The sequence below is a fragment of the Cebus imitator genome, unplaced genomic scaffold (genome assembly GCF_001604975.1).
Source record: "Cebus imitator isolate Cc_AM_T3 unplaced genomic scaffold, Cebus_imitator-1.0 Scaffold75, whole genome shotgun sequence".
Classification (NCBI taxonomy): Eukaryota; Metazoa; Chordata; class Mammalia; order Primates; family Cebidae; genus Cebus; species Cebus imitator.
Window position 1 is genome coordinate 3,267,190 of NW_016107390.1, and position 17,518 is coordinate 3,284,707.

Sequence of the window (17,518 nt, forward strand, 5' to 3'; positions counted from 1 at the left end):
TTAACAACATTGACTCTTGATCCGTGAACATTTGGTTTTCTTTGAATTTTCTTAGTAATGTTTTATAATTTTCAATTTACAGGTCAGACACATACATTATTAAAATTTCTCAAAGTGGCCAGGCACAGTGGCTCATGCCTGAATCTCAGCACTTCAGGCATGGAGGCCAAGGTGGGCGGGTCACCTGAGGTCAGCAGTTCAAGACCAACCTGGCCAACATGGTGAAACCACATCTTTGCTAAAAATACAAAAAATTAGCTGGGTGTGGTGGCATGCACCTGTAATTCTAGCTATGCAGGGGGCTGAGGCAGGAGAATCGCTTGAACTCGGGAGGTAGAGGTTGCAGTGAGTCGATATAGCACCACTGCACTCCAGCCTGGGTGACAGAGTGAGACACAGTCTCAAAGAATGAAATAAAATAAAATAAAATAAATTAAATTCCTCAAAGTATGTAATGTACTTGATGCTACTATAAGTGATATTTAAAAATGCTATTTTCTAATTGCTTATGGCTAATATTTTAAAATACAATTATTTTTTCTTCATTATAAGTCTTGTTCTATTTGACTTAAAATGTTTTTCTTATGTTTTATTTCCATGGGCACACAGTAGTTGTATCTATATAGAGGGTACATGAAATGCTTCGATACAGGCATGTAATGTGACATGATCACACCATGGAGAATGGGGTATCCTTCTCCTGAAGAATTTATCCTTTGTGTTACTGTTTCAGCTATTTTAAAACGCACAATTAAATTATTATTGACTATAGTCACCCTGTTGTGCTATCAAATAGGAGGCCTCAGTCATTCTATTTTTTTATACTCATTAGCTATTCCTCCTTCTCCCAACCCCCACCACCCTTCCCACACTCTGGTAACCATCCTTCTACTCTCTATGTCTATCATTTGATTTGACTTTTAGATCCCACAAATGAGTGGGAACATGCAATGTTTGTCTTTCTGTGCCTGGCTTGTGTCACTTAACACCATGATTTGCAGCTCCATCCATGTTGTTGCAAATGGTAGGATCTCATTCTTTTTAAAGGCTGGATAGTACTTCATTGTGTATATGTACCATATTTTCTTTATTCACTTGTTGATAAAAATTTAGGTTGCATCCTGGCTATTATGCATGGTGCTATAATAAACATGCATTAAACAGATATCTCTTAGATATACTGATTTCATTTCTTGTGGGTATATATACAGCAGTGGCATTTCTGGATCATATGGTAGTTTTATTTTTAGTTTTTTTTTTTTTAATTTTTTATTGCATTTTAGGTTTGGGGGTACATGTGAAGAACATGCAAGATTGTTGCATAGGTACACACATGGCAGTGTGATTTGCTGCCTTCCTCCCCATCACCTATATATTTTTTTGAGACAGAGTCTCACTTTGTGACCAGGCTTGAATGCAGTGGCGCAATCTTGGCTCACTGCAACCTCCAGCTCCCTGGTTCAAGCAATTCTCCTGCTTCAGCCCCTGAAGTAGCTGGGACTATAGGCGTGCACCACCACGCCCAGCTAATTTTTGTATTTTTTTAGTGCAGACAGGGTTTCACTATGTTGGCCAGGATAGTCTCAATCTCTTGATCGTCGTGATTTACCTGCCCCGGCCTCCCAAAGTGCTGAGATTACAGGCATGAGCCACCGCGCCTGGCCTATTTTTAGTTTTTTGAGGATCCTCCAAGCTGTTCTCCACAGTGGTTGTACTAATTTACACTCCTACCAACAGTGTACATGGGTTCCCTTTTCTACACATTCTCATCAGCATTTGTTATTGCCTGTCTTCTGATTAGCCATTTTAACTGGGGTGGGATAATATCTCATTGTAGTTTCTTTTTTTGTTTGTTTGCTTTCTTTATGTTTTGTTTTTTGAGACAGGGTCTCACTGTGTCACCCAGTCCAGAGGGCAGTGTTGCAATCTTGGCTCACTGCAAACTCTGCCTCCCAGGCTCAAATGATCCTCCTGCCTTAGCCTCCTGAGTAGCTGGGATTACAGGTGTGTGCCACCACACCAGCTAATTTTTGTATTTTTGGTAGAGACAGGGTTTCACCATGTTGGCCAGGCTGGTCTTGAACTCCTGACCTCAAATGATTGCCCACCTTGGCTTCTGAAAGTGCTGGAATTATAGGTGTGAGCCACTGCTCCCAAGCCTCATGAACATACCTTGTTTTTGTTTCTGTTCCTTCTTTTATCCTTTGACTGTTTTAAATATGAACTAAGTAATATTTTAAATGAATCTTGTATTTCATTTTGAGTAGTATGAACTGTCTCCATTTTTGCGCATCTATTCCAGGCAGTTGTTTCTTTGTGGTCTACACCTTTTATTGTGAAGTTATTTATAGAGTTTGTTTTCTATAAGAATCCTGTAAACTCTTTATTATGGGTTTTGCAATCACTTCTGCCTGGGATCTAAATGTTTGACTGCTTGCAAAGTTCTATTTGTATTTATTTATTGGCTGTAGGTTCTTCATCCTCTTGGGCTGTGAAATTAGGATGTTTACCTGAAATCTGGGTAATCCCTTATCTGTTTACAGCCCCCATAATAGGTGTATCATTTCTTTGCAATTATCCTAAGCCAGTGATAGAGGTTTACCAGTCCCCATTTTACAGACAGTTATAAATTTTAAAGACTTTTTTTTTCTTTTGAGACGGAGTCTTGCTCTGTTGCCAAGCTGGAGTGCAGTGGCATGATCTTGGCTCACTGCAACCTCCAACTTCCTGGTTCGGGTGATTCTCTGGCCTCAGCCTCCAGAGTAGCTGGGATTACAGGCACAAGCCACCATGCCCAACTAATTTTTGTATTTTTATCAGAGACGGGCCTTCACCATGTTGGCCAGCATGGTCTTGATCTCCTGACCTTGTGATCCACCTGCCTTGGCCTCCCAAAGTGCTGGGATTACAGGTATGAGCTGCCACACCTGGCCAAGACATTTTCTAAATCCTAACTTCATACAGGGAGATTAGTTTCAGCTTCCTTTACTCCTATAGGCTGAAACTTTCATTCCCTAGTCCCATAAAATCATGAAAATACCACTCCTTTGCCGCTAGGGATCATATTCTGTTCTAATTCAATCTTGTAACTCTGGCTTTGAGTGCCTTAATTATTTCTGACCATCAGGAAATTCCTTTTCTGTCTTTTAAATTCCATATGCACACATGCACTTGTATTAATGTAAAGATCTGTGAGTGTGTGTACTAGCAGTATATACACATATATTTTCTATAGGCATTTCTATGTGTTTTGAGTGAGAAGGAGTTTTTAATGCATTGAGTCCATAATATATATTCTACTTCTGTAAGTTCTCCTGTATTTTCTAAAATTCCTTAATTACTGATAATATTACTTCTTGCTTTTGAGCATTGTTATAATTGTAGCCTCAAAAGATAATTCAATAATATCAATGGGATTTGGAGTAGTAGCAGTTATGGGCACATGAGCTCACTCAATCATCTTGATCCACTATAGACAGTTTATCTTTTTCTACTACTTCTTTTTTTTCCCCAGTAAATTGTCGCTTTTAGAGACTTATATTATCTATATAGAGCTGCAATTTCCAAATATAATAACCTTATTTCAATTTTCAACATTTTGAATATATCTTTCCATCATAATTCTAATCATCCTCTATTCTAGAATTTTAAAACTTTTTGATCTTAGGGCCCCCTTCATACTTTTAAAAATTATTAAGAATCCTACAAGGCTTTTTTTTATGTGGTTTAGATCCACCAGTATTTACCATATAACAAATTAAAACTGATAACATCTAAAGATTATTTATTTTCAAAACTATGGTAAATCTATTATATGTTAACATATTTTTATGAAAAATAGCTACTTTTCAAAAGAAAAATATTAGTAAGAATGGATGCTTAATATTTTTAAAACCATCTTTAATATTTGTATTAATAAAGGACAGCTGGATAATCATCTCTGCTCCTTCACCCAAGTTGTTGGTGAAAATTGTCTTTGTGGAGGTAAAAGGGGGAAAAATCCATCCTTACACAGGTAGGTTGTTGGAAAAGGGTGAACCTCATGAACCTCCTGAATGGGTCTTATAGAAAGATATACACCTTGAGTACCACTACTCTAAGCAAATATCATTGCAAAATTAGTTTGAAAATTTTTTCATCTGGTAAATATGGAAGATAAGAGAGAGACAATATAGTAGCGATATATGAAGGCTACACAAAATTTTAAAAATATTTTACCTGGGTTAAGTTGTTAAAGAAATGTCTGTTGGGAAAAAGAGGAAACATATTTTAGTAAACAGCCTGTTAAACATTAGTTTAAATATTCTATTTTCAGTATACATGTTTCTAAACCTTTGCATATTCTCTTTATGTTTCATTACAGATATATGAAATTAAAGGCTATATGTAAAAACAAAAATTGCATATGTCTATTTATTTATCATTATTGTTACTGATTCTCATTTGTCATCACAGAGGCTGAATGGCTTAAATCTGCGTGCTTCCTTAATACTGCAAGTTCACATCATCAAAACTTCTTGATTAATCTTCCATAAAATGTTGATATTGTCATTCTACATAAAAAACCCCGACAGTCTTTCATGTTACCATTTATGTCAAACAGAAATTTGTCTTTTAGCATGACAAATCCTTCCCTCACCTGAAAGGAATAACAGGCTGGGCCTGGTGGCTCACACCTGTAATCACAGCACTTCAGGAGGCCGAGGCAGAAGGACTGCTGAAGCCCAGGAGTTTGAGATCAGCCTGAGACACATAGTCTCTATTTTTCCTGTCTCTACATTTAATTATAAAATTTTAAAAAAGGAATAATACTCATTTGCATGTTTAGTTGTATGTTTTCTAGAAAGTTTTTTTCCACTGTAAAGTTACCTGCATATTTTTAGCATATATAATCTCTAAAAGTCAGTACCTCATGACTATGTCCGCCCATTTGCTGATTATTGCACATTGTCTAGTACATTATCATGCAAAAAACAAAATGAAAATGTTTTGGGGAATCAGCAATGAGTATGCAATAAGTTTCCAAGACCACATAATGAATATTGTATTTCATGTGTTCAATCTGATATGTTAGAAAGCTGCTGAAACTACTATAACTACAGTATGACACTACTATAACTCTTCATAGGTAAACTGTGCCCAGAGTTCAACACAGTCCAAGGTTGATTAAAAAGACCCCTGGCTCCAGGCTGATACATTCTGCCTTCAGTTATGCTTACTAGTCAGAGGCACGGGAAAGAAGAATCGAGTCACTAAGTGAGTTCCCAGCGTATCCAGAAGGAAAATTTGAAGGCAAAAAAAGATATGTGTAGATAATAAAAGAAAGCCTTTGGTATTAACACAGTAACCTTGTAGAGAAGGAAATCAGTATCACTTGACATTAAAGTAACAGCCTTGATTTTCATGGGAAGACAATATTAGCAGCATTCTTCTGGGTCTTTATCAGTTTTCTTGGCTTTCTTGAGTTAATGCACAGACTGAAGTGTAGAGTTCAGAATAAGAAGAGAAAACCCTGAACTGAACTGACATTTAAGGTGAGGACAGATGATAAAAAGCCAAAGAAAAAGAAGACTGGGAAGGCCAGGCGTGGTGGCTCATGCCTGTGATCCCAGCACTTTGGGAGGCTGACCTCTCCGAGGTCAGGAGATTGAGACCATCCTGGATAACCCTAAAAATACAAAAAAAATAAAATAAATAAATAAAAATAGCTGGGCGTGGTGGCTCGTGCCTGTAGTCCCAGCTACACAGGAGGCTAAGGCAGGAGAATTGCTTGAGCCCCGAAGGCAGATGTTGCAGTGAGCAGAGATAGCACCACTGCACTCCAGCCTCAGCGACAGAGTGAGAATCCATCTCAAAAAACTAAAGAAAGAAAACGAAAATCACTGGGAAAAATACTATTATAGAAATAGAACATAGTGGTATCAGTGAAGAAATGAAGGTGTTTCAAAAAGAAAGTGATCCTCAGAATTAAATGTGGTTCAGTGTATTATAGTAAGAGGATCAAAACAATCCCATCGAATTTGACAATTACCTTCAGTGACTTTGCCAAAGCAAGTAGATAGATGGATGGATGGATGCATAGGTAGATAGATAGATAGACAGACAGATAGAAAGTACTAGAATACAGTGATGAAACAGAAAAATGTCACAGTGAATTTGGGAAGGCTAGTTTCAGCACAACTCCATGGATCCTTTGACCTTTTTATTCTCTATTCTAACCCTAGAGATACAGAGACAGAAAAAATCAAGAGAGTTTGGATGCCAACATGATTCTTGTTCATGAATTCTTTCATGAATTTGTTTCATGAATTCTTGATTTGGGGGCAGAGTCAATAAGTGTTGAGAGCCAAGAGAAAAAGAGGCAGTGCTTGAAGTCTCCTGCACTCTGCAGTATTTGTCTTGAAATTCTTAACAAATCTATCTTTGAACTTTGGTTTTATCAGTGAAATGTGATGAGACAGTGAAGCCTGCATTGGGGACATGGAATTTTGGCTCCTGTACAGTCCCGCCTCCTGCTGCCTCTCTGCCTCCCTGGGACAGTTTATTTGCCCCTGATTCCCCTCCATGCTCTGGCACCTTGGGTCCTGACCAGCCTTCACCTCCTTAACCCGTGTCCCACAAGCTGCTGGGAGCAGCCTGCTGGCGCAGTGGCATAAGTCTAATAGCTGCAAGGTTGCTGGTTCAAATCCCCAGTAGGGCCAGACTTGTCTGGGGCTTAAATGGGGGACCATCTGGAGAGTCCAGGAGCTGGAGGTTATAGGATATTGTGTTTTAGTCACCTGCAAATTTCCCAATCCAACTGAATGGTGCCAGAATCTAATAATGTACAATCTGTCTTGCCTAGGATTGGCTCTCCGTATGGCAGAACTTCTCCATCTAGAAGATCATAGTCAGACTGGGTCCAAGGCTCAAATAGTTAATTAAAGCCCCCTAGGGCATATTCCTATAATGGAGAGTAGGGTGGGGGAGGAGGCCTTGGCCACATGGCCATCCAGCCTTTTTTAGGATTGTTGTGCTCAGAGGTCCCCTCTAGATGTTTACCCTACGAGGGCAGTTTTATAATTAGGCCTATGTTAATTGAACTCTTGCTAGGGAATATTAACACCCATCACCCAAACCTCACTGGCCTAGTTCAGGGACATGCTGGTACGAAGCACTAATCCCAGCAGTCCACATGTCCTTATCGTGGTCAATGGGGACATGTGGACAGTGAGCATGTGTGCCATGGCACTGATAAGTGTGATTAAACCCAGCACATGGAAGGCCTCGAAAGATAATCATGCATTTTAGGCACAAGGAAATTACAAGGTGCTATAACTGGGGGATGCCCCAGGGCTAGCATTTGCAGGAATAACCAGGGATGCAGACATTCCTGTGTTTGATTTCAGATGGGTGCTACTCTTCCCAAGGCAAAATCTCCTTTAAAATCTATCCTGGACAACTGGGACCAATTTGACACACAATCTTTGAAGAAGAAGTGGCTCATTTTTCTCCGCCAAACAGCGTGGCTGTGATACTCTCTGCTGAGTGGAAAAACCTGGCCTCCTAAGGGAAGTATAGATTATAACACCATTCTACAATTAGACCTGTTTTGTAAAAGTGAAGGTGAATGATTTAAGGTCCCCCATGTGCAAATTTTCTTCTCTCTAAGGAATAATGTCAGCTATGTAAGGCCTGTACCCCATACCCTACTAACCCCTCCTCTGGACTACCCCCACATTTAGGACTCCCTGTGGCTCCTCCCTCCAATGCTAACCAGGCCTCCTCAGCTCCAATAATCCAAAAGGAGTCAGAGAAGGCCTAGATGGCCAAAGCACCTCAGGCTACTAGGATTCCCCAACTCTGCCCTCTATGGGCAGTAGGAGGAGAATTTGGCCTGACCAAGGGGCACACTGCCTTTTCACTTTCTAAATTAAAGCAAATCAAGGCGGACTTAGGAAAATTTTCCAAAGACCCGGACAAATACATAGATGTTCATAGATGTTCTGCAGGGCCTGGGTGAGTCCTTTGAATTAGATTGGAAAGATATTATGTTATTGCTTAGTCAGACCCTAACCAGCAATGAGAGAGAGGCTGCTTTAGCAGCAGCTCAAGAGTTTGGGGACACATGGTACCTTAGTGAAGTGCACGACCAAATGACGCCAGAGGAGAAGGACAGATTTCCTACAGGCAGATAAGCAGTCCCTAGCACAGACCCTCGCTGGGATCCTGACTCAGAACAGGGAACTGGAGTCGTAGGCACCTATTAGCCTGCATACTTGAGGGATTAAGGCCAACTAGGAAAACGCCCATGAACTATGCAATGTTATCCACCATAACTCAGGGAAAAGAAGGAAACCCACAGCCTTCCTTAAGCAGTTACAGGAGGCTTTAAGTAGGTATACGCCCCTGTCGTCACACTCCAACGAGGGTCAGTTAATACTAAAGGACAAATTTATTAAGCAGTCAGCAGCAGACATTCAGAGGAAGCTCCAAGAGCTGGCCCTGGGGCCAGAACAGAGTCCAGAATCTTTATAAACCTAGCAAGCTCGGTGTTTTATAATAAAGACCAGGAGGAACGGGCTAAAAGGAGCAGGAGAGACCAGAGAAAAGCCGCAGCCCTACTCATGGCCTTCAGGCAGGCAGCCCCAAGGGGCTCAGATGAGGGAAGGGCTTGGGTTAGCCGCCAGTCTGGCAGAGCTTGTTTCCACCGTGGCCTAACGGGACCCTTTATAAGAAACTGTCCCCAAAGGACTGGACCACCTCCTCATCCTTGCCCACTGTGCCAAGGGGATCACTGGAAGGAACACTGTCCTTGGGGACGAAGATTCCCAGGGCCTGAGGTGGCTAACCAGATGACCCAACAGCAGGACTGAGGGTGCCTGGGGCAAGTGCTAGCACAAGCCATCACCCTCACAGAGCCCCAGGTAAAGCTGACCATAGACGGCCAGGAAGTTAATCTCCTCCTGGACACTGGCGTGGCCTTTTTTAGTCTCCTGTCCTGGACGGCTGTCCTCCAAGTCTGTAATTGTCCGAGGAGTCCTAGGGCAAGCAGTCTTCTGATATTTCTCCCAACCCCTAAGCTGCAACTGGGGAGACATGCTCTTCTCCCATGCCCTCCTTATCATGCCAGAAGTCCCACTCCGTTACTAGGGCAGGACCCATTAGCCAGAGCAGGAACCATTATCTATATGAACATCATCAGGAAGGAAATTCCTCTCTGCTGCCCATTATTTCAAGAAGGGATTAATCCCAAGGTTTGGGCAATGGACAGATAATTTGGACAGGCAAAGAATGCATGCCCAATTCAGATAAGGCTAAAGGATCCCACCTCTTTTCCTTACCAAAGACAGTATCCCCCAAGACCAGAAGCCAAAAATGAACTACAGGCTCTAGTAAAGTACTGTAACAGCCCTTGTAATACTGCAATTTTAGGAGTACAAAAACCTAATGGACAATGGAGGCTGGTACAAAATTTCAGGCTTATTAATAAAACTGTGATTCCTTTACACCCAGCTGTACCTAACCCTTACACCTTGCTCTCTCAAATACCAGGAGAGGCACAATGGTATTTGAAAAAAAATGCCTTTTTCTCTGTTCCGTTACATCCTGACTCCCAGTTTCTGTTCACCTTTAAAGACCCTTTAGACCAGAATTCTCAGCTCACCTGGACAGTGTTACCCCAGGGCTTTCGAGATAGCCCCTACTTGTTTAGCCAGGCTCTAGCTCAGGACCTTAGTAATTTTTCACATCTGGGTACCCTGGTTCTTCAATATATGGATAACTTACTTTTAATTGTGAACTCAAAAACCCAGTGTCAGCGGGCCACCCAGGACCTCCTAAACTTTCTTGCCACCTGCAGATATAAGGTTTCCAAACCAAAAGCCCAGCTTTGTAGGCAAGAGGTAAAATACCTAGGACTTGTCTTATCTAAGGGCACTCGGGCCCTTGATAAAGAATGTCTCCAACACATACTGGCCTTCTCCCATCTAAAGACCTTAAAACAGTTGCAGGGATTCTTAGGAATAACTGGTTTCTGCCTTTTGTGGCTTCCCAGACATGATGAAATAGCAAAACACCTATATACTCTGATTAAGAAAACCCAAAAAGCTAACACCCATCTAATACAATGGGACCCTGTAGCTGAGGCATCCTTTTAGACCCTAAAGCAGGCATTACTGTGGGCTCCAGCTCTAAGCCTTCCTACAGGGAGCAACTTCTCCCTATAAGTTACAGAAAAGTCAGAAGTGGCACTGGGGGTTCTCACCCAGACTCAGGGGACCACGTCACAACCAGTGGCATACCTAAGTAAGGAAATTAATGCAGTAGCCAAAGGCTGGCCACACTGCTTGTGGATTGTAGCCGCAGTGGCTATACTGGTCTCAGGAGCTGTTAAAATAGTGCAAGGGAAAGATCTAACTGTATGGACTTCACATGATGTAGCTGGAATTCTGGCCTCTAAAGGAGGCTTATGGCTGTGACAGCTGCTTACTCAAATATCAGGCCTTAGTGCTCGAAGGGCCTGTACTTCAGCTGTGTACATGTGCAGCCCTCAATCCAGCTGCTTTTCTTCCTAAGGAAGGAGTAAACACACAACATGACTATCAGCAGGTTTTAGCCCTGAACTATGCAGCTCTAGAGGATCTTTTAAAAACTCCTCTAGCCAATCCTGACCTTAACCTATACACTGACGGAAGTTCCTTTATGGAAAATGGAGTTTAAAAAGCAGGATATGCAGTAGTCAGTGATCAAACAGTGCTTAAAAGGAATTCTCTTCCTCCTGGAACTAATGCCCAGCTGGCAGAGCTAGTAGCCCTCACTTAAGCTCTAAAATTAGGAAAAAGAAAGAGAATAAACATATATACAGATTCCAGACATGCTCACCTGGTTCTGCATGCCCTTGCTGCCATATGGAAGGAAAGAGGGCTCCTAACCTCGGCAGGAACTCCCATTAAATATCATAATGAAAATGTAGACTTATTACAAGCTATCCAAGAACCCAAAGAGGTAGCAGTCTTACGCTGCTGAGGTCACCAGAAAGGAGATGAGAAGAAAGCAAAGGGTAATCGCCGAGCTGACCTAGAGGCCAAAAGGGCAGCTAGACAAGAATTTATAGACGGACCTTAAATATGGGAAAGCCCTCTCCAGGGAGCTAGACCTCATACTCACCAGAAGAGGTAGAGTGGGCAATCTCCCAGGGACATAATCTTCTTCCTCAGGATGGCTAGCTACCGAGGAGTGAAGAGTGCCCCTACCTGCTGCCAGCCAGTGGAAAGTACTGAAAACCCTGCATCAAACCTTCATATGGGTATAGAAAATACACATCAAACGGCCAAATCTATATGTACAGAAAAGGGTCTCTTCAAGGCTGTTCAACAAATAGTCAAAGGATGTGAAATATGCCAGAAAAATCATCCTTTGGCGTATCGCAAAGCTCCTCCCGGGGAACAGCAAGCCGGTCATTACCCGGGTGAAGACTGGCAAATGGACTTTACCCATATGCCTAAGTCTCGGGACATCAATATCTGTTAGTACATGTAGATGCCTACGCAGACGGGGCTGAGGCTTTCCCCTGTAGAACAGAAAAAGCCCAAGAGGTAATAAAAGTCCTGATTGATAAAATAATCCCTAAATTCAGACTCCCTCTCTGTCTTCAGAGCGATAACGGCCCTGCCTTCAAAGCTGCAATGACCCAAGGAATTTCCAGGGCTTTAGGAATACAGTATCATCTCCACTGTGCTTAAAGGCCTCAGTCCTCAGGGAAAGTGGAAAAGACGAAAAGAGGTGTCTTAAGAGACACCTAAAGAAACCGCACAGGAAACCCACCTCTCGTGGCCTTCTCTATTGCCAATAGCACTCTTGCAGGCTTGGAGCTCTCCTCAGAAAATAGGACTCAGACCCTGTAAGATGCTTTATGAACAGCCCTTTCTTACTAATGATCTTGTATTAGACAAGGAAACAGCAAATCTAATACAAGATATCACCTCCTTGGCTAAGTACCAATAGGCTCTTAGAACTTTACCTGAAGGACACCCTAGGGAAAAAGGGAAAGAGCTGTTCTGCCCTGGAGACTTGCTGCTTGTTACCTCTCTCCCCTCAGACTCTCCCTCTCTAGGCTCATCTTGGGAAGGATCAGTTTTGGTTATTCTGTCTACCCCAACGGCAGTTAAGGTTGTGGGAATTGACTCATGGATTCATCACACTCAGCTGAAGCCTTGGGCACCTCCTGAAGAAAATCATAGGCCCTCCACTCCACAGCCTGAAGTTCCCAGAAACGACCCTTCATACACCTGCAAGCTGTTAGAGGATCTACGTTTGCTCTTCCGACAAAATCCCAGGAGAGTCACTGCTTATGAGTCTCATTTACATCCTGGCATTAACAGGACTGTTACTCTTAACTTTGCTGTCTGTAACCGGACTCTCAAACTCCAATTATTCCTTTCATAGTTGGATGGAGAGCGGGGAGCCAGAATAATAGAAAAACTTGGTACTGGCATTAGAAAAGTTACTACCACTACTCAGTTTTAATATAAGCTATCTCAGAAGGCAAATAATAACATGAAAAAGGCTACTAATTCTCTCTGCCGAGGCAGCTCACTCTGCAGAAACGGCTTAATTCTCTAGCTGCCATAGCTCTTCAAAGTAGAAGGGCCCCAAATCTGCTAACAGCAGAAGGAGAATGAACCTGTCTCTTTCTAGGAAGAGAATGCTGCTACTTTATAAACCAATTAAGTGTTGTCTTAAAGTTAAAAAACTCAGGGATCAATCAAACACAGGGCTAAAGATCTTCAAGAAACAGAATCATAAAGCTTTTTTAACAACTGGCTGTCCTGGTTATATCCTCTCCTAATCCTGTTTATAACCATTCTATTACTGTTGGCTTCTGGGCTTCTCATCTTTAACCTTTTTGTCACGTTCATTTCTTCTAGAATTAAAACCATAAGGCCACAAATAATCCTGCAAATGGAACCCCGATGTCCTTGGCTCATAAGCTCTATTTTGGACCTCTGGATCAACCTGCACCCCTGAAAGACTCCCCTCTGGAGGAAACCTCAACTGCAGGGCCCCTTCTATGCCCCAATTCAGCAGGAAGTAGCTAAAAAGCAATTGATGCCTGTGTCTCAACAGCAGCTGGACTTTCCTGTTCAGAGGGGGCACTGAGGGACTATGTTAACTTCTCTTCCCGGGTCCACAAGGGGCATGGTTTCAAAGGCAAAAATTTCCCAGCACCATGCCTCCATCCACCTCCCCATCCAGACACCTAGAGTTCTTTGTCTAACTTTCCCACGTGGGCTAGGTAAAATTTCAGGTGTGCTCCTTTGTTTAAAAAGACCACCAAAGGCCCTGGAAGGAGGGGCTCTGTTGTGGGCCAAACAGCCAATCAATCAAATATCGGAGTCAAAGATCAATCACTCCAGAGGAAGTCTGGAAAAGCTCCTCTCACTGGACAAGAACTTGAATGGGGTGGGAGAAACTCCAGGGTTAAAATCCCCCCTACTCCCTTACCTATATGGACTCCATCTCTAGATCCCCTCCCACGACAGTGTGGGAGCTCACACTTTCTCTGTTTCTCTATTTCTCTTTCTCTTTCATTGCCTAATAAATCACTTCCTGCAAAACTCTCTGGGTCTGATATTTACTTGAACGAGCTCACCACACCACCAGGTGAGTGAGGCCCAAAGACCTGGGAAAACACACCCAATTGAGAAACAGTAAGGGTCTTTGGGACACCCCCACAGCCCTGCTTCTGTCACCCAGTTACAATGCTGGACAATTTTTAATTTTTTTTTGTAGAGACAGGTCTTGCTATATTTCACAGGATGGTCTTGAACTCCTGGGCTCAAGTGATCCTCCCACTTCAGCCTCCTAAGTAATTGGGACTATAGATGCAAGTCACTATGCCTGGCAAATTTTTTATAGAAACAAGGCTTGCTATGTTTCCCAAGCTGATCTTGAACTCCTGGGCTCAAGCAATCCTCTCACCTTGACCTCCCAAAACACTGAGATTACAAGCATGAGCCACCATGCTAGGCCTCGTTATTATTCTTTAATTGATACTTTTATAGGTGACAGACTGAAAATTCTTACAATGTATATTACAGAAAAACTCTTAGCTTCTATGGAGTTCTCTTTTGGACTAATCTGCCTCCTGGATAGGTGCCTTTCTTTCTGTTCTTACTTACGTGGAGAAAACATATCTAGATCAGGGTAGCCTGGAGGCCCATCTCTTTTAGCCCTAGCTCTTAGGTCTCAATGTGTGTAAATGAAATTGGTAATCCATTAAATGCTTCTTGGCAGATGTCCTAGTTTGGGCTGCTATAACAAAAATACCATAGACTGGATGGCTTTAACAACAAATCTCTATTTCTCATAGTTCTGGAGGCTGCAAAGTCTAAAGATCAAGGTGCTATGTTCTTATTAGGTCCTCGCATGGGAGAAAGGAAATCTTTCGGGTCTCTTTTGTAAGAGCACTAATCCCACTCATAAGGACTGTCCTCTCATGACCTAACCACTTCCCAAAGGCGCTACCTCCAAATACCATCACATCAGGGATTAGGTTTCAGCATAAAAATTTGGGGGTAAAAGGGGTGGGACACAAACATACAGTCTTATTGCAACAGATTATCCTCTCTGATGGTTCCCAAGAGCTCTAGTTGGAACAATAGAAAGTAGCCCATTTGGCCAAAGGGGCAAGTCCTATTTTACAATTCAACTCTACCAGGAATATTTTATTTCATTTTATTATTTTTTTATTTTAATTAATTAATTTATTTATCGAGATGGAGTTTTGCTCTTGTTGCCAAGGCTGGAAAGCAGTGGTGAGACCTTGGCTCACTGCAACCTCCACCTCCTGGGTTCAAGTAATTCTCCTGCCCTCTCTCCCAAGTAGCTGCGATTACAGGCATGCGCCACCACACCCGGCTAATTGTTTGTATTTTTAGTAGAGACGAGGTTTCGTCATGTCGGCCAGGCTGGTCTCGAACTCCTAACCTCAGGTGATCCACCCACCTCGGCCTCCCAAAGTGCTGGGATTACAGGCATGAGCCACTATGCCTGGCCTATTATTTTATTTTATGAGACAGAGTCTCATTCTGTCAGCCAAGCTGGAGTGCAATGGAATAATCATAGCTCACCGTAACCTTGACACAGTAACCTCAAACTCCTGGGCTCATGTGATTCTAACTCAGCCTCCTGTGTAGCTAGGGCTACAGGCATGAGCCACGGTGCCTATCTTCTATCAGAATTTGTTATCCCCAAACTTGCCCTTCTGTCTTTCTCAACTGTTTCAGAACCCATAGAGGAAAGAAGAAGCTGGTGATTGGGATTTCTGAAACTGCCAACAAGGACAAAAGCCTACCAGTTTCCTGAGTAGCAGAGATTCAATTCTCCCGGCTTCTCAATAAGACTCTGGGAAGGTGGCAGTGAGTCAGAGATTACTGGGTAAACATGTACTCCTGGTGGTGCTTGCTGAAGCCTAGGTATTATTAGGACTGATAGTCTAGCTCAGGATAAAATTGCACATAAACTGCAGAACCATCTGACTTTAAGGGACTATGTGAACCAGGACAATAAAATTATCAGCAACAATCATGCTTTACTGAAGACTTGAGTATTCTGATTGGTTCTGCCTGGATCATATATGTGTCAATCCTCAACTAATAACTATAACCAAGAAACTGTGGGTTGGTAGAGTTAGTCCGTATACATCACATGAAATTAACAATATTGTCACAGAATAGGGAAGAATGGTTTCCCTAAGGGAATGGATGTTATGTGGATAAAAAGAAATAAGTAGTTTCCAGGCATCTTGAGGTCAGGATCCACATAACGTAGTTCCTTATATCTTACACAGTGCGTGGGATGTTGCCGTGACTATGATACCACAGCATATTCTGACTCATCGATACTTTTCTAACTTAATCAATGATTTTTACACAGTTAATTATGTATTTGTGTACCACTTTTCCCTTCTTATATTGGGCTACTTGCATGTTGTAATGAGTTTGAAAAGCTATCCAATACAAAGAAAGGATTTTTGAAATGCATGTAACAGAAGAGCCCTGTCAAATCTCAATGCTATCTTTTAGTAACTCTGTGCTTTTTTTTTTTTTTTTTTTTTNTTTTTTTTTGGTGACGGAGTCTCACTCTGTCACCCAGGCTGGAGTGCAGTGGTGCAATCTTGGCTCACTGCAACCTCTGCCTCCTGGGTTTAAGCTCACTGCAACCTCTGCCTCCTGAGCCTCCTCCCTCAGCCTCCTGAGTAGCTGGAATTACAGGCATGTGCCACCACGCCCAGCTCATTTTTGTGTTTTTAGTAGAGGCAGGGTTTCACCATGTTGGTCAGGCTGATCTCGAACTCCTGACCTTGTGATCTGCCCGCCTCGGCCTCCCAAAGTACTGGGATTACAGGTGTGAACCACTGTGCCTGGCCAGTAGCTTTGTATTTTTTTCCAAATTGTTTAACCCATCCAAGTTTATGTTTCCACATCTATAAAGACTGACATTTATGCGATTATAAAAATTAAGAAAGAATTTATATTAAAATATAAACATGTAGACACAATATATGCTCAAACAGTGGTTGCTCTTATTTTTACAGTTTGTTCTTCAGTATTTCTTTGGCAGTATATTTGAGAATATCTTGGTTGGTGAATGAAAGTTATTTGGAAACCATAATATAGATGATCTACTTGTGGTTAATTAAAAGTTGAAGCAGAATACTCTTTAAAAGCATAATTACCCATTTAATACTGCATTACTTACCTAACTCTATAGTACCACAGAAAGCAAATATGAGAACTGGCCACAAATAAATAGCGTTCTTCTTCTTCCTAAAAGAAAATGCAAAAGAAATTGTGATATATTAACATTAAATCAAATGTAAATATGGATACAGGCATAAAAGTCACAGGGGAAGTAAGTTACTAATCTAAGATCAGAGAAAGAACAATAAATAAATTTCAGAATAGAATTTAAATATATATATATAAATATTCATATATATAAAAATACTACATCAATTCTTTGTCTACTCTCTGTAGTTAAAAACTTACTATCATGAATGAAAAATTTAGAAGATATTTTGATGACTTGCCATCTTTATCATTTTTATTACATTTGTCTTCCTCACTGAAATACAATTCAACTAATTTTCTCATTCAGTGAGGATAATTTTGCTTCCCAGAGACTTTCGGCAATGCCTAGAGATGCTTCTGGTTGTTATAACTGAGTCCTTTTCAAAAGTCAGATGTGGCCTGGAGCGGTGGCTCATGCCTGTAATCCCAGCACTTTGGGTGGCCAAGGTGAGCAGATCACCTGAGGTAAGGAGTTCGAAACCAGCCTGACCAACATGGTGAAACCCCATCTCTACCTAAAAATACAAAATCACCCGGGCATGGTGGGGTATGCTTGCAATCCCAGCTAGTCGGGAGGCTGAGGCAGGAGAATTGCTTGAACCAAGGAGGCAAAGTTGAGAACCAAGATCGTGCCATTGCACTCCAGCCTGGGCAACAAGGGCAAAACTCCACCTCAAGAAAAA

At 41.9% G+C, this 17,518-nt stretch overlaps 1 protein-coding gene across 1 annotated transcript in view; it reads right to left on the reverse strand.

The window, feature by feature from the left end:
• CATSPERE (catsper channel auxiliary subunit epsilon) overlaps positions 1–17,518 on the reverse strand; it is a 163,265-nt gene that overhangs the window by 130,567 nt on the left and 15,180 nt on the right. Inside the window, exons 5-6 of the mRNA XM_017531963.2 lie at positions 16,744–16,811; positions 4,219–4,243 (exon numbers count right to left, since the gene is read on the reverse strand). Of these exons, the coding sequence (XP_017387452.1) occupies positions 4,219–4,243; positions 16,744–16,811 (93 nt within the window). The remainder of the gene's footprint in view (positions 1–4,218; positions 4,244–16,743; positions 16,812–17,518) is intronic.